Source organism: Vombatus ursinus, unplaced genomic scaffold, assembly GCF_900497805.2.
Source record: "Vombatus ursinus unplaced genomic scaffold, bare-nosed wombat genome assembly UNPS02014768.1, whole genome shotgun sequence".
NCBI classification, from domain to species: domain Eukaryota; kingdom Metazoa; phylum Chordata; class Mammalia; order Diprotodontia; family Vombatidae; genus Vombatus; species Vombatus ursinus.
This window is the reverse complement of record NW_020954546.1, coordinates 2,977,946-3,005,658: the sequence shown is the minus strand read 5'-3', so window position 1 is coordinate 3,005,658 and position 27,713 is coordinate 2,977,946. Positions and strand designations below refer to the sequence as shown.

The 27,713-nt window shown below is 40.0% G+C and overlaps 1 protein-coding gene across 1 annotated transcript; it reads right to left on the bottom strand.

Moving 5' to 3' along the window:
- Positions 1 to 240: 240 nt before the first annotated feature.
- TAF15 (TATA-box binding protein associated factor 15) lies at positions 241 to 24,548 on the bottom strand. Its single transcript, XM_027861743.1, has 16 exons — positions 24,450 to 24,548; positions 20,145 to 20,184; positions 18,271 to 18,313; positions 18,101 to 18,185; positions 17,915 to 18,017; positions 15,603 to 15,796; positions 14,007 to 14,127; positions 8,171 to 8,205; positions 7,554 to 7,586; positions 5,176 to 5,285; positions 4,484 to 4,613; positions 2,857 to 2,949; positions 1,876 to 1,960; positions 1,707 to 1,795; positions 1,161 to 1,596; positions 241 to 363 (listed from the first exon to the last, which is right to left on the bottom strand). Exons 1-16 carry the CDS (start codon positions 24,454 to 24,456, stop codon positions 324 to 326), a joined length of 1,644 nt encoding a protein of 547 aa, XP_027717544.1. The 5' UTR covers positions 24,457 to 24,548; the 3' UTR covers positions 241 to 323.
- Positions 24,549 to 27,713: the final 3,165 nt, after the last annotated feature.

Here is a 27,713-nt window from a genome sequence, read left to right as displayed (position 1 = left end):
ATGGCGCTGAGGTACAAGAGTCCACAAAAAAAACAAGCAGCCTTTATTGCAGTATTACAAAACACTTTCCATTTTGGCAATATTTTACAACGTATTCAGCTTCTCAGACTGTTCAAGGGCTGGGAAGAAGGTTGGAAATTAAAAGGGGAAATTTCAATGGACATTTCTAAAAGAAAAACTGCCCCATCCCTCCCACCAAAATAAAAATCCAAATGTCACTTAATTCCACTACTGGAGAAGAGGCCACAAGGAAAGCAGCAGGCAGAACTCTGGCAACTTCACTATCGAACATGTCAGAGGCAAAGGAACAATCAAGATGGTCTTCAGTATGGTCGATTACGCTGATCATTTCTGTAGTCATTTCTAGGAATGAAAAATAAAAGCAAGCCTAAATTTGGGATTTTTTAAGTATAAAGACAAACCTATGTTGGTGAACTGATGACAGAAGTCGGAAAAAAATTACAATTCCCACTGAGCAGCGTGAAAGATTTCTACCTGAACCTCAAGAAAAGCCAATCTCTTAGAAATACAGCACTCCAAACGGAATCATGCGTAAGAAGTGTTCAAATGTAAGCCCCCAGGTTTTACATAGATAGCTCCTACTGGAGAGAGTGCTGGCCTTACAGTCAGGAAAATCTGGCACTTACTAGCTGTGTTGTGTGACCAGAGACAAGTTACTGAATCTCCCAAAGTCTGAGGTTCCTCATCTGTAAATATGTACCTGTAGTTTTGACCCCAAAGGGTTCACACAAGGCTCAAATGGGATCAATACTTTTGCAGTCCTTAAAGCATGATATAAATGTCAATTATTATTATGTAGAAAAGAGAATGGATTTGTCACGCGTGGCTCAAGAAAGAACCAGAACCAACTGGTAGAAACTGAGGGGCAGATTTCAGTTCAGAAAGCCAAACTTCCTAAAGACTAGGGCTAGGCCAAAGTAGAATGTGTTACCATCTAAATTACCACTACATACATTAAAGAAGCTAGATGACCCCTTGTCGGGGATGTTTTAGAGAGCATTCATGCTTTAGATAGAGGCTGGCTTAAAGAAATGTTAAGGTCCCTTGCAGTAACTGGGATTCTATAAAAATGGGAAGCAAAAGACCTAGCAATCCTAGAATCGAGGAACAGTGATTCCAAGCTACACACATATACGTACCTGCCTCCCATTTTGCCACCGTATCCACCTCCTCGGTCTCCGCCATAGCCGCCTCCTCGGTCTCCGCCATAGCCGCCACCACTTCGGTCACCTCCGTAGCCGCCACTCCGGTCTCCACCATAGCCGCCACTCCGGTCGCCACCATAGCCACCACCACCACCACTTCGGTCGCCTCCGTAACCGCCGCCGCCGCCACTCCGGTCACCCCCATAGCCACCACTCCGGTCACCCCCATAGCCGCCACCGCCACTCCGGTCACCCCCATAGCCACCGCCGCCACTCCGGTCTCCTCCATAGCCACCGCCACCACTCCGGTCTCCTCCATAGCCGCCGCCGCCACTTCGGTCTCCACCATAGCCACCGCCTCCTCGGTCTCCACCTCTGCCACCCCGGCCTCTGTAGCCTCTCTCGCCACCATAGCCTCTCCCCCGGAAATCTGTAAGACAGAAATGCAAACTGAAGGGCCAAGGGGAAAAGCCACAAAGCTCCCCTTAGTTCTGGTCAAAGAGCAAGCTACATAGTGATACTGTTAAAGATGTGACCCACCTCCTCCTGAAGGACGAGAGTCCTCTGGTCTGGGTTCATTACACTGATTACAGGAATTCCTTCGGGCAAAGTTCATGTTTCCACAAGACCTCAGAGAGAAGGAAAGATGTACTTTTAGACTGTTTCCAAGTGATGCAGGGGCCCCTGCCCATAAACAAGAGATACTTACGGATTAGGACAAACCCAGTCACCACTTTTAGGGTCTCCACCTCTACCCTGAAAGCCTCCACGTCCTCTATATCCTCCACGTGAACCTAAGTGAGAAAACAAGAAAGAGAACAAGGCAAGGAAACTCACCTGACATAGAAAAACATCAGTTCCCATACTACCCCTGCTGGCAGAATTTAATAAATACAGCATTAATGGAGTAATTCAAAAATCAACTCTAGAATGTGGGTAGACATTAGCATGAACTATAAGGCAAAAAACATAACACTCAAACAGATCACCCATGAGAGTAGATTCAATGTCATTTGAAATTTAACCCTAAGTATACCCAAAGAATTGAAAATCTGCAGGTAACCTGACTACCCCAACTTTCAATTTCAATTCTCAATATCCATTTGACCAATACAGATAATGGACCAAATCTGGTCACTTTAAAGCCGAAGGCTGAGGAGGTATCCAGATCCAAATGGAAGAGTCGTTCCCTTTGTGGAAAGAAAGCTATGTAAGTAATAGCACCAGGCAGTCTACAAGACATTCCTTAACTACCCCCAACTTTATCAGCTACATCTTTACTTCCAAATGAGCCAAAATCTGCCCTGTGCCTTTCCAGACGAATTCCCAGATATTCCTCGAGCCAGCCACATTCAGGAAATGTCATCATTGTTCGCACCTGAAACTCCTGTTATTCCCCAAGGGTTCTCTTGATACTCCAGGGATGGGCATTGCAGCTAGACCAGCTAGAAACAACTTTCTCTGATTCTAAACAGTCGATTCTAAGATGCTCTAAATGCTACCCATGTGGGTAAACCTCCAACCTCCTTCCTCACCTATCCTATATCCTCCAGGATAACTACCATCTTAATAGAGAAGAGAGGAACCTAGAGAAAGAAAGCTAAACCTGGCTCCTGCAAGAAGGTGAGAGGCCAATGCAAAATTCCAAGTCAAATCTTTAGAAGAGGTCTGGTAGTAACGAACATCTTACCTCTTCGCCCACCTCCACTTCCACCTCCTCTCAGGAACTCGGGTCTCCTAGTGGCAAAAGACACTTTGATGATGTTGCCATGGAATTCTTTTCCTGGGAAAAAATGAGTGGTTTTCAACAACAGTTGAAATCAAAGAACAAGGATTTGTGTATCCACCCTCCATGAAACTGGTTTTAGAGGAACAAGGAGTGTTCATGAGGCCTTACAAAGATCAAATGCATCAGAGCCACAAGATTCAAGGCAGCAGGGTTTGAAGAGCTCCGTTTCCATACTGCACGGCACTTGTGCTTTCTGGGAGTGAGTATCTCATTTAATCTAATAATACTACAGAATTGTGGAGACATCAAAGTGCTTAAGAATCCAAGGCTCCCAGCTTCCAAGCATAATGGACTCTTGACACAGGAAGCCTCTGGGAAGTCAGTGTTCTAAGAAGTGAAATAAAAGCTGGGCAGCTCAAATTGTGGGGGCCAGTACAGGAAGCTATCTCCTCCAAATATGTGCAGGCAGATGGCAGTTTACAACAGTCACTGAGTACAGACTGTACCACAGAATACAAAAAATTCTATAGCACTTCATTGTAGAGAGCACTTTCCTTACAACTCCATGAGTCTGGTAGCACATGTATTAACATCTCCATTTTACAGAAGAGAAAAGTGACATTGACTTCCCTGATGTAACCAAGTTCCTAATTTCTGTTATGGACACTACCATTCTTCTAGTCACGCAGAACAGCCAGCTAGGAGTTATCCTCAATCCTGTCCTCACCTTTGACCCCTTATTCAATCAATAAGAGCTGCCACGTCTTACCAATCTGACGTTTGTAACATCCCTCAGAGCCTTCTCTTTCCTCTTCACTAACACTAGCACGATCTTAACTCTCACCTTCATCACCTCTTGCCAATGATATTGCAATAATCTCCCACCCAGTCTCCTTACATCCAACTTCTCTCTACCTTTCCCAATTCATCCTCTATACAGCTTCCAAAATGATTTTCCTAAAACTGGACCTGAGTCTGACTACATCACTTTCATGCCCAAGAAGCTGCACTAGCTCCCACAAACCCCTGTTTTTAGCATTCAAAGTCCTTCATAATCTTATTCCTATTTTTCTTTACAGGTTGAGTGCACATTATTCCTCCTCCCATGCTCCATTCTCTAGCCAAATTGGCTTCGATGTTCTTCCCCACACGTGACATTGCACTTCCTCCTCTGTGCACTCCTAGGTATACTTCCCACTCTTTCGATTCTTGAAATCCCAGGCTCCATTCAATGTTCCTCTCATCTCCTACAAGATCCCTTTCCACATTTTCCCCACTTGTTAATGTCCTCCCCATTCATTTTATTTATTTTGTATTTCTCCTATATTAACTCATCTCCATATGTGTTTTATTTCCATTCCCATAAGTCCTTGAGGGCAAGGATAGTTTCACTTTGTTTTTGTATTCCCAGTGCCTAACAGTATAAATGCTTAATAAAGGCTTAGAATGACTTGAAAATTGGTAAGGTACATAAATATAGTAGGTAGGCCAGTACTTTCTGTACTTTCATCTTCAGCTACAGATTGTTACTTCTTTCAATAACTAATACATAAGAAACTACAAGAAAACTAATTCAAGTTATGCATACCATCAAACCAGTCAATTGCAGCTTTAGCTGAAGGAGGATCATCAAATGACACTGTTGCCTCTCCTTTCGGTTTGCCTGTGTCCTTGTCTGTATAAAGATTTATCATCGGCTTGCCAGTCTTCTTATTTGTCTGGGGGGAAAATCAAGTTGGTTTTCCTTAAATTCACGTTTAAATCACACAATAAGATGTTTAATCAAGGCAACAGCTTAGGAATAGCTCAACATCAACACACCAAGACTGGGGCATCAATTCACAAGTATTTACCAAGTGCCTACTATCTGCATGACACTGTGCTAACACACACAAAAAAAGCAAATACGATCCTAGTCTATGGGGAGTTCACCATCAAACTGAGGAGACAAGACATACATAAACGACTTAAGGAGTGAAAACAAAACAAGAAATCGTATGGTGTAATCTAATAGTAGAGTCCATAATCAGGTGCTAATTGTGCAAGATAGTCATGTGATACAAAGGAAGTTAAAGGAAAAAAATGTATACATTTAGATTTGACTCCTGAAGGACAAGACAGTCTAAATACACAAAGAGAGAGAAGAGAAGACATTCCAGCCTAGGGATGTAATACGTGTAACAAGGGGAAGGAGTATGGCACAGTAGAGCTGGCCTAAACAAAGAGTCCAGGTACTTTAAACACCAGAAACTATAAGATTCTTCTCTACAGAGAACTCACCTTAATAATTCCTATTTGCTTAAAGAAGTCCCCAACTTGATCAGTTGATACTCCTTCTCCAAGTCCTTGAACAAAGATTGTATTGTTGTCTGAATTATCAGACTCTGAGTCTAGAAAGAGGGGAAAAAAAATGTAAAGTTAAAATGATCTATTTCTTGGTTTGATTACATCAAGTGTTCTTGGCCCTAGGCTGTCAGTGACTTAAGAAATATATGGCACATTTATCAAATGTGAAAACAACTCAGAGCTAAAAAGGCTCGCTACCTCCCTGGCGGGCTGAGGCAAGATCTGAGTTTTGACAGGCTTGCACCTTTGACTGAACCTAGTAAGGTAAAACTTGGGGTACAATTAGACAGCAGCTTGTCTAAAAAAGATCAGGGATATAAGCACAGCAAGCTAACAACATGATATGGCAACCCTCCCCCCCTCAAAAAAAAATGTAAGGCACTCTTGGGCTGTGTTAAGAGACAGGTTTTCTAGAAATAAGATGGTGATAGTCCACCCCCATCCTCTATCCTGGTCAGACCACATCTGGAGTGTTTAGGAAAAGCACTGATAACTTGGAGCTGTCCAGAAAAAGGAAACCAGGCTGGTAAAGAGCCTTGAGCTCATGCCCTATAAAGATCAGTTGAAGGAAACAGGGATGTTATGCCTGGATATGATTCAGGGGAACAGGACACCAGTCCTCAAGTACACAAAAGGCTGTCATGTGAAAGACGGATCAGACTTGTTCTATTTGGTTCCAGGTGTAAAAACCAAAAGTAGCAGCTGGAAGAGGCAAAGAGATCAATTCAAGAGGTTTTTCCCAACCTCAAGCCTAACAATGAGAGCTCTCCAGAAATAGAATGGGCTGCCTGGAGAAATGGTGGGGGCTGGTCATCCAAGACCCAGTTTGAAAGCTGGATAACCACTTGTCAGGGTAGACTGTAGAGGGGAAATGGTAAAGATGAACTGGACTAAATGGTCACCAAAATCCCTTCCAACTCTGAAATTCTTTGACATACTATTATATAAGCCATCAAGAGCCAGGATACACACTTTTTAGTATTCAATTGTTTCTACAAGTGAAGGAAAATCAGTTAGTGCAACTGAAACCCCCCTTATCACTCAGACCTGGCCACCTCCATCATTCCAACTTCAGGTATGGAGAAAGCAAGTGTACAGAAGGAGCCAAACAATCGGGGGAGATCTTAAGAGATCTTAGACTTCATACCCAGAACCTTGGAGTGCAGCAATCGGTAATAAAATTATTTCTAAGAAATATCTGACCATGCAGGTTATTAAATAGGAAAAGACGGATGTAGGAGGTCTTTAAGAAAGTCTCACTGATTAGGAAAGTTGAGAAGTAGAACTGTCTAAAGAAAGACATTTAACTGTCCCCCAATGCCCTTTCCAAACCTGTTAGCCTATGATTCCTTAAGGGGAAAGTTAGGCAGGAGATGTTTGGAAGTGAGGAAAAGACCTTCAAAATAACAATACTAAAGGTCTGGTACTGAAATGTTATATTTTGCTCTCAAATGTATAATGCAGAATGGTGGATTTAGAGTCAAAAATCCTGGATTCAAGAACTGGCTTTTCCATTCACTACCAGGTTCACCATGAACAAGTTACTGAGGTTCTTTTCTCTCTACCTCAGTCAAATCCTCCATAAAATGAGAGGGCCTGGACTAGATCAGGAGTTTTCAATAGATTTCAGGGGGTCCATGAACTTGAATGGGAAAAAAATTACATCCATTATTTTTACTAACCTCTAACTGAAATTTGGCATTTTCTCCAATTATTTTTTTAAAGCATTCTGTGAAGAGTCCAGAGTCTATAATTTGTACCAAGCGGCCAAAGGAGTCTAAAAAAGTTAAGAAGCCTGAACAAGATGAAGTCTGAGGTCACTTCCAACTCTAAACCTATGATCATTATATCCAGCACCATTTTTAACCTCTGAACCATTGTCAGTTTCAAAAGCCTTCACAAATAAGCAAGATGAAAATCTACTGAGATTTTGTGGGATCAGTTCCCCTTTGATCAAAGACCTCTCACACTCTACTACTTAGTCTCCTACAAAGTCTCAGAGATATCACTCAAATTCTCAATATATGTAGCAATGTTCCCAATTCATATTATTCTTGTCACTCATTAAGGGGACAAGAATTCAAACGTTACAGAGCTGGTACAGAAATCAGATCCAGAGATTTTGCCCACCAAACATTTTGCATCATCCCTATTTCTTTTTCCTGGGGTTCCTTCAGAAATTATAATAAGGTTCTCTACTATCAACTCCCACACTGGCATCCAAAAAAATAAAAAACTTCCTTCAAAGAACCCAAGGTAAGGCATATATTCTTAATATTAAAAATTATTAGCTACAAACTGCTTTGCCTTACCAGCATCTGTTTTCGGTCCATAATCCCTGTGGCCTAAGAGAAAAGAAAACAAGTAACAGCTATTTAAGGAAATCCGTTTGAAAGATTTTGTTTCTAAGACAATGAAAACAAGAAAATCTCAACTGTATTTCTATAACTTACAAAGTCAACCATAACAGATTTATAGAGTAAATATACTGGTTAAATGATATTTTTTTAAGTTTGATAACGAATCAAAATTGAGTATCAACATTTCCTTAAACTTGCCATAGACAGCATTTGCCACTTTGGCATTATGCTAGCATTGCTCATATTAAGTACTGGCTGTCAAATCAGGGAGCGGAATGCCCTATTGATTTAAGACCACTGTGTCAGCTACCTTTATAAAAGAGCATTTTGTCAAAACCTGGTGAAGGTCTCATTGGTCACCACAGACTCTTTCATGCAAATCCACAGAAGTAGAAACCCATTGGACTGTTAAAGAGATCAACTTTGGCTTTTTTTTTTTAAAGCACACAACACACACCAGCCTCAACTGAGTAAGAACAGGCTCAGACTTCGTCTGAGGGATAGATAGTGGTGGCTTTTAGATTTACACAGCATTTCCACTGAAACATTTTGGGATACTCAGCACTTACCACCAAAATTTTTGAAGCCACCGCGGTCACCACCACTGCAGAGGAAAAATTGAAGAAATGATTTCTTCCTTAAGTCTCTAATGTGCTGAGCCCTGGGCTCAATCTACACTTATCTGATCACAAGTAGAGAGCTTATGGCCTAGGGGAATAGTAGCACCTCTAACTTTCCAATAAGTTTTATTTCATAGGCTTCCAGGGAATGTTTCCAATTAAGCATTCTAGGGATCTACTTCCAAGAGAAACACTAAACTGAAACTAAATATCATATCATATACTCTGACCTAAACACTTTCCCCAACCCAAGGCCAAAATGGATGCTACATAACCCCTGACTTAAAGTGGGAGGACATAACGTAAAGAAAGCTTAACTAGGGCAAATATTCTATCCAACAGAAAAAAATTAACAGGAATAAAGGGACTAGAATAATACTCAAATTCAAGCGTGAAATTTTGGCATCATAATGGGAAAGGTGATGTTAAATGGTTGGTATTACAAGGTAAGAAGGTGGAGAAGCATATGAATAGTGAACTTGAGTATGAAAGGCTGTTACATTTCATTCATTCACTCATTCAGAAATCTAGTGTAAAATATACAAGTGAATATATTAATGAGAATGGACGCTAAGGATAAGAAGGGATTTCAATTCTGCTTCTCCATCCACACTGTAACACAATTAGATGCCTTATATAAATTACTAAATAGAAACTTAGTTCGTCATGTCAAACGTTCTACACATTGATCTTTAGAGCATATCACAGATGTAATGAAACACTCGACAAATCCACAGTCCACCATTTCCGACACATAATTTTTTTCTTAATTTGGTAAATATCCAATACATTCAAATATCCTCTCTGGTAGTTACATGCAAGAGTTCGACAGTTTCCTGCTTGCATCAAAAGGAAATGCACTTCAAATGCATTATGATTCAAAGCCTCTATAATAGCATGATGGTATTTTCAATTGCACTGAAGTACAAATGTAAAGACCTGCCCTATGAACTGAAAAGGGGGCAATACCCAAAGTTTTTGATGAAGGCATCTAATTTCCTATTAAGCAAAAGCCCTCACACCTAAGATTTTCCTTCATGTGGCCTTTCTGGAAAAAAAGTAACCACTGTGAATAGTTTCACTTTAAATCATTTCTACTTTATGACTGTGATAGTTCTTCTTTGCACCCCTAAGCAAAGATAAGTCTTTAAACTTGAAAATCTACTCAGTTTGGTTTCTGGAAGCCTAAAAGTTAGGACTATTTGTGAAATTCAAGCCTCTAACAGTCAGAGCTTCATGCTGGTTTCTCTAAGCTCCATGTTTCAAGAAAACATCCATCCACCCTCCCCCATCCCTTACTTACATACCTAAACAACTATGCCACCTTCCAGTCCTCTGCTTTATTTTGTTTAGCCAAACATTAGCATGTAGCAAAGGGGTTTCTTGAACCTAGATCTCTGAAAATCTTATTAATAGCAACTCTGGGGATTTCAAGTAATACTCCTCTCACTGATTAAGAATTTTCATTTGCACAAGTTTCTTTTTCTATGCCCAACAAAATTCCAAAGAGAAAAAAAGAGCAGTCTCTAATCCTACTAAAGAGACAAAGGATAGAATTATTCAACAGGGAATTGGGTGGGGGGGTAATTTTTTCCATGAGTGGATTAATAATTAAGTTTTATCTCACTTCTAAATGCAAAAAGGAACACTCTTAATTACTCTACTATCATCTCAATCAATAGGGCACCAAAGAGTTGATGCAACTAAAGAAAAAAGAAACAATTTGGTATAGGACAATGCTATATAATTGCTGGTTTCAATTTCCATGGCTTTCCAGGAACTTAACATTGAAAAAACCTAAAAAAAACATGCCTGTAGAAGAGAATGGTTGTATAAGAGTAAGTCAAATTTGTATACATTTGTGATCTCCCATTAGCTCTCTAAGTGATCTTCTATGTATTTTTGAAAACTAATACTAAAGTAGTTGAAAATTTCAACACGATGGCTACCAACAAGATGTGAAGCATTTTTCCTAGTTCCATATATACAGTAAGTCCATCCCATCATGAAAGAAGACATGGTCACTCTTCATTAGTATATTTCTCTTAAACCTCTGCAACAAGGTTAAATGTCCATTTATAACACACTAGACTAGACTAACACATCTGGGTACATTCTAACAAAGGAATATTCTGAATTAAGAATGGAATATCTATTAAAAACAACCTCCAAAATTTCTCAACTTTATGGCTGTATCCATCTATGCGAGAGATAAATCTGTGTCTGTTTCGTTGAATTAAACTCAAAAACAATTGGGTCAACAGGATTTTCTCCAAGTCTACCGTAGATACAGCAAGACCGTATCTGGGTGAAGAGCAATGCTCTCACTGCCTACCTTCACGGAGGGAGAGAAGGAATGAATAAAATAGGGCTTATGCCCATGTTAAAAGATTGGTCCCACTATCATTCAAGAAAGCTAAGGCTCTTTGGTGGGTTTTCTATAAAGATGTAAATACTATTCAAGGCTCTAACCTGCTAAGAAACAAAACAGATAGCTCAAGAGCCCGTTTGGTATTCAGGGAAATTCAATATTTGGTGAAGACGGGAAAGCAAAATATGGATTTTAACTATCTATTGGTGTTGGAGAAAACCAAGTTATTCCAAACATAAATGATTCACCAGATTTAGCTACAGTTTTCGTTATTTTCTCTCTTCTGTGGAAGATTTGCCCACATACAGCAAAATCTTCCCGAATTCAACAGCATTTCCTAACCACGACCTAGCAAGCCGGGGAGCCAGGAACACATTCACCTTTTTCAAGGGAGATATTATTCAATCACTCTCATTGGAGAAAGAAGACATTCTAAAAGAGAAAACTCTGAGGCTTGATCCACACAATCCTAAAACCACAGTGACTGATAAAATTTCAGCTACTTAAGTCTAGACAATGAAAAACAAATCACACATCTATAACAATCCATAACAAATTACCAAGGACAATCTAAGACTCCATCAGAATAGCAAAGTTCAAGACAATGAGAAAAAGTTCTAACAAACTATTCTAGTACTAAACTTTAAAAAAGGACAAATTTTCTATTGCAGTTGGATAATAACACTAGTTAGTCTGACCACCAAAAATGTCGACCTGATTTTCCTTAGGAATTAACACTTTTTTGTGGCAAACAAGGTGATTTGCTGAAGAATTTTCAAACATAAGGATTTCTCCCACAATCTTTCTACCTCTTTTCTGAAACTGGAAAAGCTGAAGGCCTTCTTCTGGATTGAACTTTTCCTTCTATCATCTAGGTGGTGGATGGTGGATTGTGATTGTCACCTCTTCTGCTCTCCCTCTCTTCTTTGAAACTTTTAACGTAAAACCCAAGCAGTGCTACACATTCTTCAAGCAGCCAAGAAAGGTGAGATTTTCAACCCTACTGTTTTTAAGTGAAATGATTCAAAACACATGGAAATGTCGTTCTAGACCAAGGGAAAGTATTGAGGGATCATACTTTTCTTATTATTCATAAGCAAATAAACCTAAGAAATTTCTGTAAGACTGGATCTCTAATCCAAAAGTTTTAACACAAATGAAAACCCTGAACAATGTTTGGGTCAAGATTTTCCGTGATCAGTTTCTACCTGCAACTGAAATGGCTTCACCGCAAATAAAGAAACAAAAAAAAAATCACATTCCTGATAAATGCTCTCATTCTACTCTTAAGTGATTTTTTCTAAGGTCTTTTGAGGCACTTTTCTGCAAAAGTCAATGAAAATCTTAAAAGACACTGGCATTACTGTATTTGTCACAGTCAAGCTTCATAAACTAATCACAGGACTTGAAATGATCCTGAGATGTCACCTAGCTATATCTGCATGGGAGGTTGCAGAATCTATGAAAGTCTTTAGAAGTAGGATTGATATTCATCTCAGAGTTGCTTTACTAGTAGGTCTCAGGTAAAATCCAAAGGATTTTAGCCTTCAAGCTTCCTCCCAAAAATACAAACCTATTCCAAAGACACCCAGAAAATTCCACCATTCTCACAAAAACTTAAAGAGTATAACAGATTCCTGCAGATAAAGACAAAATTACAACTTCCTTGTGATGAATATTAAAACTATGATATAACAACTAGAGAGCTGTTAATGAAGATCATTCACTATTATTACACTATTCCAAGGCAATCAGTTATAGAAGCATTCCGTTAAAGTTACTAACATGAAAGTTAACATGATGCCTCCCAGAGGGTTGGCTCTGTATTTGTTGGGACTACTAAGACAGGGAGGGGGAAGTTGTATAAGTCATCCTGTGTTGATCACTTCACTCATGTCTAGTTGATGACATAATGACAACACTATCTTCTTCAATAATAGAAGAAAACATAATGTATTTAATCTACTATATACAGTAACCTGATTGTATTATGGGTTAATCAAGATCCTCACAAAGTCTCAGGCTTGCAGAAGTCTATCAAGTCACCGTAAGGTTTTACTAAGTTTGTGCCCAAAATATCAAAAGCATTACACAATGAAAAGAAAAACAGCATGCTTAAAAGTACAAGGCAGGAGGTTCAAATGCCGGTTTTACTTGAAGAGCAAAGTAATAAGTATTACTGGTTTTTTTTCAAATTCATTTCTAGGGATCCAAAGGCAAGACCCAAGCAGCAAAGGAGTGAAATGGAACTGATTTGTTATTAAGTGACAGTTTGTGGACCATGGCCAGTTTCACTTCTCGACCAATGCAGATTATGCTTTAGCCTATGTATTTTATAGCCACAAAACTGTAACTTACAAATGTCTTTTTGTGAGAAAAAATTCAACTACCCTTTTAGCTTGGTCTTAAATGGCCAAAATTATAAATGTACATATTAAAATAATATTTAAATTAAGTCAACTATAATAACATTTTTTCAAAATGAATTTTAAAGTTTGAGGATCCTAGCAAAAGCCAAAAAAAGCTATAAAAGAAAGACACAACTTTCTTAAGTAGATAAGTAAGATTTCAAGTTCTAGACCGGGACGGGGAACCTGCGGCCTCCAGGCCACATGTGACCCTCTAGGTCCTCAAATGCAGCCCTTTGACTAAATCCAAACTTCACAGAACAAATCCCCTTAATAAAAGGATTTGTTTTGTAAAATTTTGATTCAGGCTGCACTCAAGGATCTAGAAGGCCACACATGGCCTCAAGGTGGCAGGTTCCTCACCCCTGTTAGACAGAAGACAGATTTACTAATAGTTTTATGATGCTGCACTAATTAATTCAATTATTCAAAAGGAAAAAAAAGGTATAAAATGATATAGTCTGCTTTATTAAACTACTGAAATTAACTTTTTTCTAAAAGAAGTCAGGTGCTGCCCCTAAACTAAGATCTAATTTGTGGGTTTTTTTGCTGTATACATCCCCTTCCCAAGGGTACTCAAGATTATAAGAGAACCTCTCTACTCTCCAACTTTGAGTTAACTTACCTTTTTTTTCTTTTGATATGTAAAATACTTGCATTTGCCAGAGTTATTTTTTTAAAAAGGGCTTAGATTTTAGCTCTGGCACGAAAAATGAAATGGTTTGACAACCATAGTGGTGGGCCTTTGTTTATCTCTGTTTCATATAAACTTTGTGGACTAATATAATATCGTGCTAATATAGCCTACCCTAAGTAATTTATCTGGCATGTTAGGGTTGAAAACCATTTTAATGTAAGAGGCTTTGCATTTTCTTCCACCCCCTTCTGGGAACATAATTCCAAATCTTAAAACTCTTCAAAGTTTCAATACTTGGTTAGATCCTAAAACCAAATCAGCTAAGTAACAATCAAAAAAGAATTCTAGAATTTGGATGCAAACACTTACCTTGATCCTGTCATAGGACCTCTTCCATCCTTGTCATATCCCCCACGCCCTCTACCTCCTCCCTGTGACCCGCCATATCCTCTATTATCTTCTCCATACCTACTCATGTCACGACGGTCATCTGCAAAAAAGCACAAAAAAAATCACATCCCTGATAAATGCTCTCATTCTACTCTTAAGTAATTTTTTCTACGGTCTTTTGAGGCACTTTTCTGCAAAAGTCAATAAAAATCTTAAAAGACACTGGCATTACTGTATTTGTCACAGTCAAGCTTCATAAACTAATAATAAATAGCTAACATTTCCATAGTGCTTTAAGGGTTGTGAAGTACCTTCCTCACAACAATTCTGTGAGGCTACATCTCTCAGTAGCGTATGATATAACAGAAAGAACAATGAATTTTTAGAAACTCAGTGGAATCAACCTCTAACATTTATTGGTTGTAGGGCTTAGGGCAAGTCACACTTCACCTAAGTCTCAATTTCCCCATCGACAGAATGGGAAGGTTTAGCATCTGAAGGTTACTAAGAAGGAAGCACTTTGTAAACTATAAAACAATTAGGACAAACAAGATTTTTATAGACATCACCTACATAAGAGACAATGAGAAGGGTAAAAGGAGTATGTCATCTGCACATAAATCACCAGCAGTGGTGGAGGCAGCTCCAGTACAAAAACATAGGCCTTCTGATTTTTTTTCCCATTAAACCATACTGTCTGTACAATTCACTAAACTCAAATGCCAAATCATTGGTTTCTCTTTGAGTCTATCCTCCAAGATTCAGTACTTTCATGGTAAAAGATCCCCATCAATCCAGTGATTCTGATGTGTTAGATAAAATAATAGTTCTCTTTAAAGTTTCTATTTATTTTACCTAACTCAAAATAAAAGGCACCAACATCCTAGACATTTGCTCAGGAGCCACAGAATAGAATTTTTCTCTTAAAAAAAAAAAGTAATCAAGTGGAAATGATGGATCAACCATTAATCAAGGAAGATCTATAAATTTATAAGAAAATGCTAATGAGATCATAATATCATAAAGATCATAAAATCATAAATCAAAGCCCTCAGAACAGGGAATCCACAAAGAAGGAAGGGCTCTGTAAATAGATTTTGGGGGTGCATGAGCATGGACAGGTAAAGAAAAATACATCTTTATTTTTATTAACTAAGTGAAATTTAGCATTTCCTCAATTATTTAAAAACTTATTATGAGAAGGGGTCCATAAACTTCATCAAGCTACCAAAAGGGGCCATGACACACATAAAAAAAGACTAAGAAGCCCTGCCTTAGAAGGACAGTCACAATTAAAACAAGGATGCCAAAATAATCAAAGGTCATTTAGCCAATAAATTCAGGGGTCCCAGCTACTCAGAGGTGTACAACCAAAGTAGAAGAAACTGGTTTAAAAGGCACATAGGCTACTAAAGAAAGATAAGATGTTTCAAGACTCAACTTTTTTGTAAAGAGCTGAAACCTTGGTTGACTCATTTAAATAAACCCACCACTTATAAGCCAATGGTCATTCTGTAACTATAAAAAAATGATGCTGCAAAAACCAACTAGAACTCTACAGTCAGTGTGGCTTACCTTGTGTATGGTGGCTGTAACTTTCCCTTTGTGAATGATAGGACTGCTGATTTTGATTATATGAGTCTTGCTGCTGATCATAATTTGACTGCTCGTCATATGAACCTTGGTGTTGGTCATAGCCTGACTGTTGGTCATATGAATCTTGCTGACCATAGTCTGACTGGTCATATGAAGGCGCTCTTCCACCTTGGCTAAACAGGAATCAAGAACTTAGGAGAGTTCTCAGGAGGATTATTTTAAACAGAGAGATGGCCTATTCTGAAAAAGAAGGGCTAAATGGCTACATCTCAAGGCTATCAACTGATCAATCAACAAGTATTCATTAAGCATCTCCTTTGTGACAAGCACTGTGCTGGGCACTGGGGGTACAGGTGCAATGAGTGATACAACCCTTACTCACTATGAGCTCACACTCTAACTGCATCTGGCCATGCTTTCCACTTCTTCTTCCTAAAAGATTTTTCCTAAAATGTAAACCTTTAATTTACCAGGAAATTTTGCACCGATGTAATTGAGAAGTCAAAGATGTAATTGAGAAGTCAAAGAAATGCCAAATCATGAAGAAATACCAAATTATGGAAAGCATCTCACCTTAACACACTAACAAATCCAAAAACGGCTTCCTGTTATTGCCTTCTTGAGTAAGTTAATTGTAAAGTACAATTTTATTTTAAAAACAAGTATACTAGAATAAATACATCAGAATGAGTGCTGCCTTTTCAAAGTAATTACCTTGGGGGAGGGCTATACAATTATTCCAACAATGCGGCCACTACTCAAGTATTTTTTGGAACTTCTCTTTTGAAACTGCCTCCAGGGTCTGCACCATCTTCAATGGTGGGAAATCTCCATCCTTTGAGGGAGGATTTGGTTTTTGGAAATAGCTAAGATCGATCTGTTACCAAGCCTAGTAAATAAGGTAGATAACTGCATGCCATACCACCACTTCGGGTCAAAAAATAGGGTGTATCTAAAAAGATATGACATTGATTCTTTCTCATGTGGGCTCTAAACTGGTTCTGAAGTCAATTCTAAATGAGAAGTTCCCAAAATATGTTGAGTAATCACACTATCATTGGCTTAGGTATATATAACCCCTCAAAATGACTAATCTGGATAACATTCACTTGGATGCCTAAATTCTTGAGGGAGGGCAGGGATATAAGGTGTGTGTCTGCACGTGTTTTAATTCTCATTTGGGGAGGCCACAGATTATTCAATACCAAAGAGGGTGAATACTACTGACAAGTGATAGCACTTATACCAAGGATGGTACATGGACCAATTTTCCATGTTAATGGGCTAGCTGCTCGTCAAAGCAAATTCTGCTCAAACAGCCCACTGCAGAAATGCTGCTATACCCCCTCCCACCAGCAGCACCACTGCTTTCTCTTCTAGTACAAGAGAATAAGAGGGGTCAGAACGTAAGCCCCTACCATTCAAAGAGCTGTCAAGTCACTTTCTCCTCTGTTTACAATTCACTGCCTATCATACTTCAGAAAGTGCATCTTCATACAAAAATGCTCCACATGCTTCACACTCCACTTTCATGAACTTCTGCCAACTAACAGGGGCCTGAAGTACTGCTACTTGTACTGTGACTCTCCCTTGCAGCTAACATATAATGCCTTACATTTGTACAGGTTTTCATGCAGTCATATGGAAAACATTCATGAGACTCACAATTAGAACTCCCGCTGTACTACTCTACATGTGGTTTTTATTTAGTTGCATTTGTAATTTGTGGTAATTTATAAGGATTTTTCTTTATTTAAGCTCACTGTAATTTTTAAAAGCCCTTCAAAACACAGAAAGTTTTTGAGACGCCTTTAAACTTCTTAATAAAATTCTACCCACACATACTAATAATTTAAAACATTTTTTAAGGCACTTTATGTTTGTGGGTAAGTTTTCACTTACATCTACCAGAGTAGGCTCTATGTACATACAGAACTAAAGCCCAAATTTCATTTTCTTTCAAAAATTTCTATTAAGCTAGCACCAGTTACAGAGGAAGCATAAGCTCACTTTTTGAAAACTTTAATGAAGTCACAAAGAAGCAAACTGGTGCCTTACCCACCAACGGAACCCAGGAATCAACTCACATATGACAGAAGAAATACCATATAACTGCACTGTTTTCCATTCACAAAACATCAAGCCAGTATCTATCAAAGAACATCTCTGGAAGACATGTCTACCTGTGGTTTCAGAAGAGTTTCATGGTGACATCCATGTTTTAATACCTACAGTATTAACCATTTCCAAATGTCCAACACTGGCCCGGTGCTTTCACTTTATTTCCTTACCCTCCCGATGAGTCCGTGTTTTGCTGTCCCTGGTTATTGTAAGATTGCTGGCCATATGAGCTCTGCTTTTGATTTTCATAACCACCGTAGGACTGTGAATAACCTAAAGATTGGATGGGTACACCATTTAGTAAGCATTCTGATTTTAAAATGACTAAAATAGCAAATTTAACAAACCAGCCCAACCTGATTGACTCTGTCCATAACTTGAGTAGCCGCCATAGTTCTGTCCATAAGAGGAATCAGCCGTTTGCCCATAGCCAGAATAACCCTGAAATTTAGGTAAATACTCATTTCATTGCCTACTGAAAACAAAGTAAATGTTTAAATGGATCATAGTTTGGACTTCAACCTACTTGTGGTGGTTGTCCATAGCTTTGGTTGCTTTGATAGGAATAGCTGTAAAAGAAATGTTTGAATTTTTTAAATAAAAGGCTGCCAAAACTAAGTCTTATATCATCTACCATTATATAAGGAACCCTATTTCAACTCAAAGCTTCCCAAGGAAGTTTAATTTTCTGTCATCTCTTAAATAAATCAGAATCCTAAGACATTATATAGTAGAATCATTACTGGAGGAGGCCTAGGCTCAAATCCTACATCAGGTGGGTGAGTCATTGAACATCTGAGCACTGCTTTTCCTCATCTCTAATACTTACACTACTTTCCTACCAGGGATGTTAGGCAGAGAGCACCACCCAAAGGTGAGTTACGAGGCATTCCCAGAATGTGAAAATTGAAAGGGATTTTCAAGGTCATCTTGTTCAAACCCCTCATTTTGCAGAGAAGAAAAAGTGACTTGCCCAAGGCATGATGGTTAGTGAGTGATAAACCCGAAAGTAGCAAGGCCTCCTCTCCGTCTTGTTTATTTTCTGCTCCCTAATGTGCCTAGTGAACTTGGGCACACTGAAAGCTGGTGGCCAATAACTATTCTGAGTCAATGAAGTCATCAGTGCCATCACCCTAACTTCAATGTGCACGATGCCACATACTTTATACGCACAATCTCATTTTCTCCTTAAGGATCCTCCCCCACCCCCATTCCAAGCACAGACACTATGAATGCTAAGTATAGTCTAAAGAGTTGGTTTTGCTTTGTAAAATCTTTCATAAGCCAAATGTAGTGTCAGCTACACTAGAAAATATCATACTCAGAAAAAGGTCCATGCCAAAGACTAACAATGATGCCATAAGGCTTATGCAGCATAAGGCTAATTCTTCACATCAACAACTTTGTCTATTTTACTCTCATACTTGACAAATTCATTTCTTCCTGACATTTTGACACACCCATACAATGTAACGTGAAATTCCCAGAAAAGGCAAAGGATCCAGTTTTCAAGAAGCACTTGGAACTGTATATCACATATGAATGTGCAACACTGTGACCTGAACCCTTTTTAATTTTCCACTAACACCAAGCAATGCTATTCCCCAAACCTTTCTCATAGGCATGTGCATGTATACTTGTTTTTCTGAAATCCAAAGTCAAAAAACATACATACAAAAGTTATTCTCCCTAAATCATTTTTGCCTCTAACTTACATAGGTTGCCATGGGGTTTCTCACACATTTAAATTGCTACTCCACATATCGGTATGCACTGAGTTGCAACCCATTTTCCAATACCAGAACTAGAATGACAGAGATCTTATTGGTAAATGAGAAAAGCAGATTCTACACGACCCTTCACAAGAGAACAAAATAGCCATCAAGTTCAATTAGGTCCTCCTACGTGCTGGACGTGGCACTCTTCACATTCTGGCACTACAAGAACTCTCCCAAAGTGGCCACGGTTGTAAATGCTGCTGCTTTAAGAAAAGACACTGCTCCCTGAGTGAAGTACTCCACAGAGATCTCAGCATCACAGAGTTATGCTGGGACATCATAGAGGAAACACTTAGCCAAAGGCCTAGGGTAAATTAGCTATTTAAACACTCCAAAATCAGAGCTAAGTTGCTTGATTTGAAATAATTTCTTAAAGCAAATGATTCAGATGTACTACTTGAGCTTTTCCTTGTATCTCCATGTATTCCTATCAACTTCAATCCATTTTCTTACTCTGCTAGATCTCTTGTTTACAAAGGCTAACCTTCTCCCCCTTGTGAATATTTACAGCTAATTTTTAAATCCCCTAAGACGTCCAGAAATCAACTCTCAAGTGAAGTGATGAATCCCACCTGAATTCACCTGTTTCAATTCCACTCGATATATTAGGTAAATACTTTACCTTTGCTGATCGCTCCCAGACTGACCATAACTTCCAGAATCTAAAACACAAAGAAATAAAGTTAAAACCTTATAAAGAAAGTATGATTCATTCAAAGACAAACTATAGTCCCTCTATATAAGAGTTGACAGAAGATACAAACCAAGAGTTAGAAGAAACTATACAGAGAGGTCTCTATAAATAACTTTCTGCTTTTTTTCTAATCATTTTAACTATAACCCCTCTAATTCCACATGTGTTATTGGTTAAGTGAAAACATGGATACATCTGCACAAAACCATCACCATTTTAAAAAAGAATGTTTTTTCCTGATAAATTATATCCCCAGAAGGGGAAGGCAGTAGCCTACTATGACAAGATATTCTACTACATAGAGGTATTATTTTCTTTAACCAACATGCAGTGTCCAAGTCCAATTTCAAAATACTGATTTATTTATGTATTTTACCTCACAGCTCCCTGATAGGCTGCCCACCTTGAACTCTCAAGTAATCCTGAAGAAGCAGCACGTATTTTTCCTCTCATGGGTTACCAGGATTGTCAGCAATTGCAGAAGCCTCTCTAAAGGCTTAGTTGAAATAAGAATTGAGAAAATAAAATATTGCTGACAACTCTTCAAGTGTTCTTGAAGAACAGTTAGGGGTAAACATGTCCTACTCTGGTTTACCTCATGACTAAAGGAATGATTTACCACCACACTACACATGCATACAAATTCCCACATATTTTTCAATAGTAGTAAAATTAGGGGAGGAGAGGGAAGGTATGAGTAAATATAGCATAAAAGAAAGCAATGCATCATTGGGAAACACCACCAAATATGAATTCATATTCTTGATCTGACTGACTTCAAGCAGTGACACAAACTTTTCAATTCACTACCTCCTGAATCTTTACTGTTTCCATAGTCCAAGGCCACACCAAGTAGTACAAGCTCTCAAAGTTCATCTGTCATATGACATTTCTGTCATGACATAATTATGTTTCAATTCTATATCTCAATTACAAAACTAGCTCTGGTCAGATTAGGTGTCATTTATCCCCAGTAATCAACTTAATTCAATGACATGCTTTTTCTTCACTTCAATTCATTCAAGACAACCTCAATGGGAAAACAGCATTAGCTATGTGTCAGAAGAATGCCCGCCATTTTCCAGAGTGTGCTATCTATATACGTGTAGAAGATATCACTTACATAGTATCATCACATTTAAGACAAGATAGTTCATTAATTCATTATATGGGGGGAAAAAATACTGAAAGAGAAGCTGTTACATGCTACTTCCCCTACAAAAAATGGAGAGAATGGACTAAACAATCATAATCACTACTAGTTTAGAACTAATTTGTTGACTAGAATTTTATAAAACAAAGAGAAGTTATCACTTCCACATTTTATAAACACAGTTTAACACACTGGACACTCGTTACTTTTAATACACATTATTACCATTTTTAATAATAGCTGTGTTACAGGTGCTTGACATAGAAATAATATAGATAACAGTACCACCTTATATTTCAGGTAGCTAGACGGCCTAAGTAGAGTGCCAGTCAGACGACCTGAGATCGAACCCCATTTTGAACACTTAGCCTGGTAACCCTGGTGAAGTCATTTAGCCTGTCTCAGCCTCAGTTTCTCTTGTAAAATGGGGGCAATAATAGCACCTACCTAGTGCTGTAAACCTTAAAGATACCTACAAACATTAGCTAGTTTTATTATTTATATGAGACAAGGTGATTTTTTTTTCACAACTCTTGAGAGGGTGGATAGTAAATCTCATTTTACATAAGATAAGACTAGGTCAAGGAAAGGTTAAGTGAAAGTGATTTTTCCAATGTCACCGGCTATTTTTTACTAGCAAAACCAGAAATCAAACCCAAATTTCCAAGTCTACTACTATTTCCACTACAAACATGCAGCCCTATTCGTCAATTAGTTCTAAATGTGAAAAAAAGCAGCAAACAAAGCATTATCTATCATACAATTAACTGTCAAGCATTTAGTGACTTGGACATTTAAAGGCTGATACCACAGGATGAACCAGACTTTCTGATTATATCTACAAAGAAACCATGAATCACACAAGTGTTAAGCCCCTGAAACTATAGAGTATGTGCAAATCACCCATTTGAATTGAAAATGCACACACCAATAAATCATTTATGCTTGAACTAAATAAATTTAAAGTTTAAATAATAATAATATTAACAAGTAATAAATAATGAATAATTGGTAATAAATAATAAGTTTAAATAAGTTTAAGCATCCTATAGAACACTGAATGAGTACTTTCAGATCATAAACCACACATATCTCCTCCCTTGAAACATTCCAGATTTTACTCATTTGGTGAAGAAATCTCATTTTTAGCCTAATAGCCTGAATTTATGTAGTACTTTAAGGTTTGCTAAGTACTCTGCAAATATTTCACTTGATCCTCATATGCCTTATTATCCCCATTTCACAGATGAGGAAACTGAGGCAGGCAGAGATTAAGTAACTTGACAACACCACACAGCTACTAAGTGTCTACAACTCGACACCAAACAAACTGTTGATAGATACCATTTGGCCATAAGCATTCCCAAACTCCGTTAATGTTATACCTAGTCAAAAATTTCCTCTTTAAAAATAATAAATTCCCCCCAAAAGGGCCAAAGGAACGGAAACTCAGCATCTGACTTTCAACACTCAGAAAATGGGAGCAAAAGGCCAGACAAATTCATTGATTAGCTAAGGAAAAGTACGTGTGCCCCCTTCCCCATTTTTTTTTGTATTCATTCATTCATGTCCCCCTATACCATCAGCAGGATAGTAGGTCACAATGATCTTTTTTTTTTCCAACCTTTTAATTACTAACAGGTACCGCCCTTTGAGAAAAAAAAAATTAGCAGACTTTGGCCACCAGGCAAGATTTCCAAACACATGGTTTCATTTCACTGAAATGTTGTGCCTGCTCAACTTAGCACCTAGGAAGGGAGGGAAAGGAGGAGGGTGGGCATGTGACCCACAACAAGGTAAGCCAGCAGCCACTGCTCACCCCCTTTTTTTTTTTCAGGACGGAGGGCAGGGCCTCAGAGTCCATCAGCCTGGTGGGCCAAACCGAAGAAGCCCAGTGGTCCACATCCTGGGGATCCCCGCAGCTACTTAGCATTCTGACTTGGCTTTCGACCCTGGCTGCCTTTGTTTCTTTCTTTCTCTAAGGTTCCTGAGGACAAGGACTGCCTTTTGCCCTCCCTAGTGCTTAATTCAGTGCCTTGAACACAGTAGGTGCTTCATAAATGTTTATTGATGGATTTCTTTCTAAGCTCTTTCAGCACAGGGGCTGCCTTTTGCCTTTATGCTTAGCACAGTGCCTGGCATATAGTTTCCTAAATGTTTATTGATTGATTTTTTTTTCTTCAGGTTCCCTGGAGGGTGGCTATCTTCTGCCCTTTTTATATCCCCATCGATTAGCATAGTACCTGGCACATAGTAGGAGTTTCCTAAAGATTTATTGATTGATGGATCTCTCTCGATCTCCCCCCCTTGAGAGCTGGGGGATTGTCTTTTGCCCTTTTTTCTATCCTCCAGGCTTAGCATAATACCTAGCACGTAGTAGGCGCTTTTTAATGTTTACTGACTGATTTCTTTCTTTCCTTCTCTCCCTTTCATTCGAAGAGAGCTTTCAAGTGCCAGGCCATGCATGCACACCCCTCCAGAGCCACATCAATAATAGAAAAGTGTCGCTTTCAGCAGCGGGGGGGGGGGGGGGGGGGGGGGGGGGCAGAGACGCCAAGACCCCCAACATTAGGGAGAGGATTCATGAAATTGGAGTGGTCTAAGAGCTTTAACGAGGCAACTTTCTTTGAAGAGAATCGAGTATACAAAATAGAGGCGGGAAGCGAGAAGGGGAAACTGAGGTCCGGGGCTTCGGTTCGAGGCCTCCACGGCCGTGACTGAGGAAGGGGGAGGGAGGACCCCGACGCTCCGATCGCGGCTGCCCCCCCAACCCCCCTCAGACCCAGATAATGTAGCGGGGGTCATCGCCCCCCACCCGGCTCCTCAGACAGGGCCAGTCCCCGCAGATCGGTGCCCGAGGCCGGAGGCCCGGCCTGCCGCGGGCCAAAAGCGTTGGGGACCGTCCGTCCCCCTCAGCGCAACATGGCGGCGGCCGGTCCCTCCCCCCCTCCGCCTCAGCCTCAGCCTCCGCCTCCGCCTCAGCCGGCCTGTAGGAGGGCCGGCGCGAGGCAAGCCTCGGCCGGACCGGCCCCCACAAACCGCCGCCGCGGCCGCCGCCGCTCGCCACAGGGCGCACCTACCCGACATGACTAACGGCCGCGGCGCGGAGCCCCCACAGCCCGCCGAGGACAACGAGGAAGAGGAAGAGAGCCAGGCGGCGCGGCGGCCTGAGCCAGACTGAGGGCGGCGCGGCGGGCCGAGCCCGACTGCGGGGCTCCAGCGGCCAATCAGGGCGCGGCGGCAAGTACCACTCCGGCCCGGTCAGAGGGGGCACGCGCTGACCGAACCGAGCCTCCTGGAGCCAGAGCACGGAATCAGCCGGGGAAGCCCTCCCCGCCTTGGACCGTACCACCATGGAGAGGGAACTGAGAGGCAGGACGTACCAACACCGCCTTCCCCGAAGGGAGGGAGAAGTAGAACAAACAAGCTCGCTCCTGTATACCTACCATCTCTGCCTCCCTGATCTAACATCTCGTAGAGTCAGAAAGTATGGAGCGATCGAGAGTAACCCCTTCCCAATCAATAACTAGAAAATGTTTCTCCACCTAATATCGAAATGGTACGACCTCCTCCCTTCCCTCCCTCGCGCTGCATGCCGTAAGACTGAGCCACAAGATGGCGTTCTCACATGGGGAAAAAAAAAAGAGGGGAAGGGGGAGTCGTAACATCCAGGGTTCCTTGACCACCCGGGGCGGATCCAGCAGATGGCCTGCCCCCTGAAAAAGCACTACAAAGGGAGGAATGGACGGACTAACTGCCTTCCATCCTACCCCCAGCGCGCGCGCACACACAAACACACACACAGAGACGCGCGCGCGCGAGAGAAATGGTTGATAAGCTGCAATAAAGCTGAATTAAATAACACCACGATAATTCTAAATTAGAAAGAATAATTTCCAAAAAAGGAAATGACCAATAGGAGATTTCTGCGGTAAGGATTCTGTAGAATTAGGGAGTGTGTCGTTTACACTCTAAGGCAAACGAAAACAAAGTAAGTTACAATGAAACTGAAATTGATCAGTTTGGAGCCTTAATGGACTGATGCCCTGAAGGTACCGGCTTGGATTAAGACCCTGGGGAAATGAACACCTTAATACCCTAGTCCCTAACCAGCTCCTAAACTTCCGGAGGGGGAGGGAAAAAAAAGATTAAATAGTGACAATACTTGGCATCTGTGTACTTTCACTGGTTATAAGGCCTTTCCAGTACATTGTATCCTTGGAGCAAGTAGCATTAATCCCCTTTTACAGATAAGGAAACTAAGGCTCCGGGAGATTGGGATCATTGCCCAAGGTTACACAGCTAGTAAGCAGAAAGCGTGTTGGGGCTTCTGACTGCAGGTCCGGAAATCTTCCAGTACAGCAGTTCTCAAAATGTAGTTGGGGATCCCTGGGGGACCTCTAGATGAAAATTATTTTATAATAATACTAAGATGTTTTAATTTCTAATACGATAAATATCGATAGATATAACCCACATAAACAAAAGCTCTCTCAAGAATTGAGTGTAATGGGGTCCTGAAACCAGAAAGTTTAAGACCCTCTCCTCTAGTAAAATCAATGAGTAAGCATTAATTAAGCACCTGTTATGTGCTAGGCACTGTTAGGTGCTGGGGATAATATCAAACAGGTCCTGTTCATTCACTCAATATTAATTCATTCAGTAAACATTTAATTAAGAGAAAAAACTATTTGCCACGCACATAGGTTGGGGATACAAAAGGGGGCAAAAGACAGTCCCACTCCCTCAAGGAGCTTACAATCTATCGGGAGAGACAAAATGAAAACAAATATATACAAAGCCAGATATATTCAGGATAAATAGGAAATATTCAAAAGAGGGAAAACGCTGCAATTAAGGAGCGATTAGGGAGGCTTCCTGTAGAAGGTGAGATTTTAGTTGGGACTTAAAGGAAGCAAGGAAGGTTCAGTAGTTGGGGTGAAGTAAGGAAAGCACCATGCTACACTCTAAGTCTGTCCAATATTTGTCTTTCCATTGCTTTTTGGGATACTTGCCATTTTGAGTGTTTGCCTTGGATTCAGGAAGACCTGACTTCAAAGATGTCCTCAGACACTCCCTGGCTGTGTAACCCAAGCAAATCACTTAACCTTTCTCTGCCTCAGTTTCCTCATCCGCAAAATGAGAATAATAATAGCACCGGAGTTGTCATGAGGATCGAAAGCATTATATAAATGCTGGCTATTTTTGAAATTCTTCTAATATTATTTTATTCTATGTTTTGCAGCTATAGGATGCTTCAATGGATCTGTGATCTCATCACTGTAGACACTTCATCCCGTCATAATCTATCCACCCCCTCTCCTCCTATATGACTCATCCATATCCTTCCATAAATGCTCCACAGATGGACTTCAGACTTCTGAGCACCTTCCTCTAGTCAATAATCAATAGTCAATAAACATTTATTAAGGGCCTACTATGTGCCAGGCACTATGCTAAGTGTAAGTCTCTCAAGGACTGTAAGCCCTTCAAGAAGCTTACAATTTAATGGGGGAAGACAGCTGAGATGGGAGTGGGGCATATCTGCTAAGGTCAGAGAAGGGGTTAGTGGAGAAACCAAATAAGTCCAAAATGACTACAGCTGGGAAGAAAATGAAGAGATATCTGAGGAATGTCACCTCTCCTGCTACTCCACCTTAAATGGAAGTTGAAGAGTTCATGGCTGCACTCTCCAATCAGAGGGGCAGAGGATACTGATGAGATGTGAATAACTAAGATTGATTGGATCTTGCAAGATGAGTTTATTGGGGGCATGGTGAAGAAGCCAAAGAAATGCAAAATGAGTGCATCCAGATAGAAAATGAGGATATGTCTCTAGGTGTCCTGATGATATTTGGATGTCAATGGAGCACATGGGCTGAGCTGTCCAGCTGTTATGCTTTTCTCTTTCTATCTCCTTTTCTAGGTACACAATTCTTTGCTGATCTATTTTATGCTATGCTTTTTGTAAACAATTATCTGTGACATGTCGAAGCCTATTTATTTATGCCCACCAGATGTCTCTACATTGCCCTTTGGGTGATGGGAAATTTAGACTCCTTAGAAAATGTAATATTCCCATATGTACAGCCATGTAGAATCTTGGGAACCACATTGATTTTTAAAATATACATTGTGTGTGTGTGTCTGCACGTGAGTACGCATGTAAAGGAAAGGTTTGGGATCATTAAAGACACTGAATAATTTCCCAAAAGCAATCTGGCCTACTCACTCCCTTCTATCCAATCTTGGGTTCTGTCCATCATAAATCTGTTCCATCTGCTTCCAGATCAATCAATCAGCAAGCATCTATTAAAGGAAGGAAATAAGTATTTATTAATTAA

What these genes read in the sequence shown, in the direction of transcription:
- TAF15 (XM_027861743.1), bottom strand. An exon ending in TCTGGGAGCGATCAGCAAAG is followed by an intron (nt 18,314 to 20,144) that starts GTAAAGTATTTA and finishes TTTCTTTTACAG; the next exon opens with CTATTCCTATCAAAGCAACC. An exon ending in GGTGGCAAAATGGGAGGCAG is followed by an intron (nt 364 to 1,160) that starts GTACGTATATGT and finishes TTTCATTCCTAG; the next exon opens with AAATGACTACAGAAATGATC.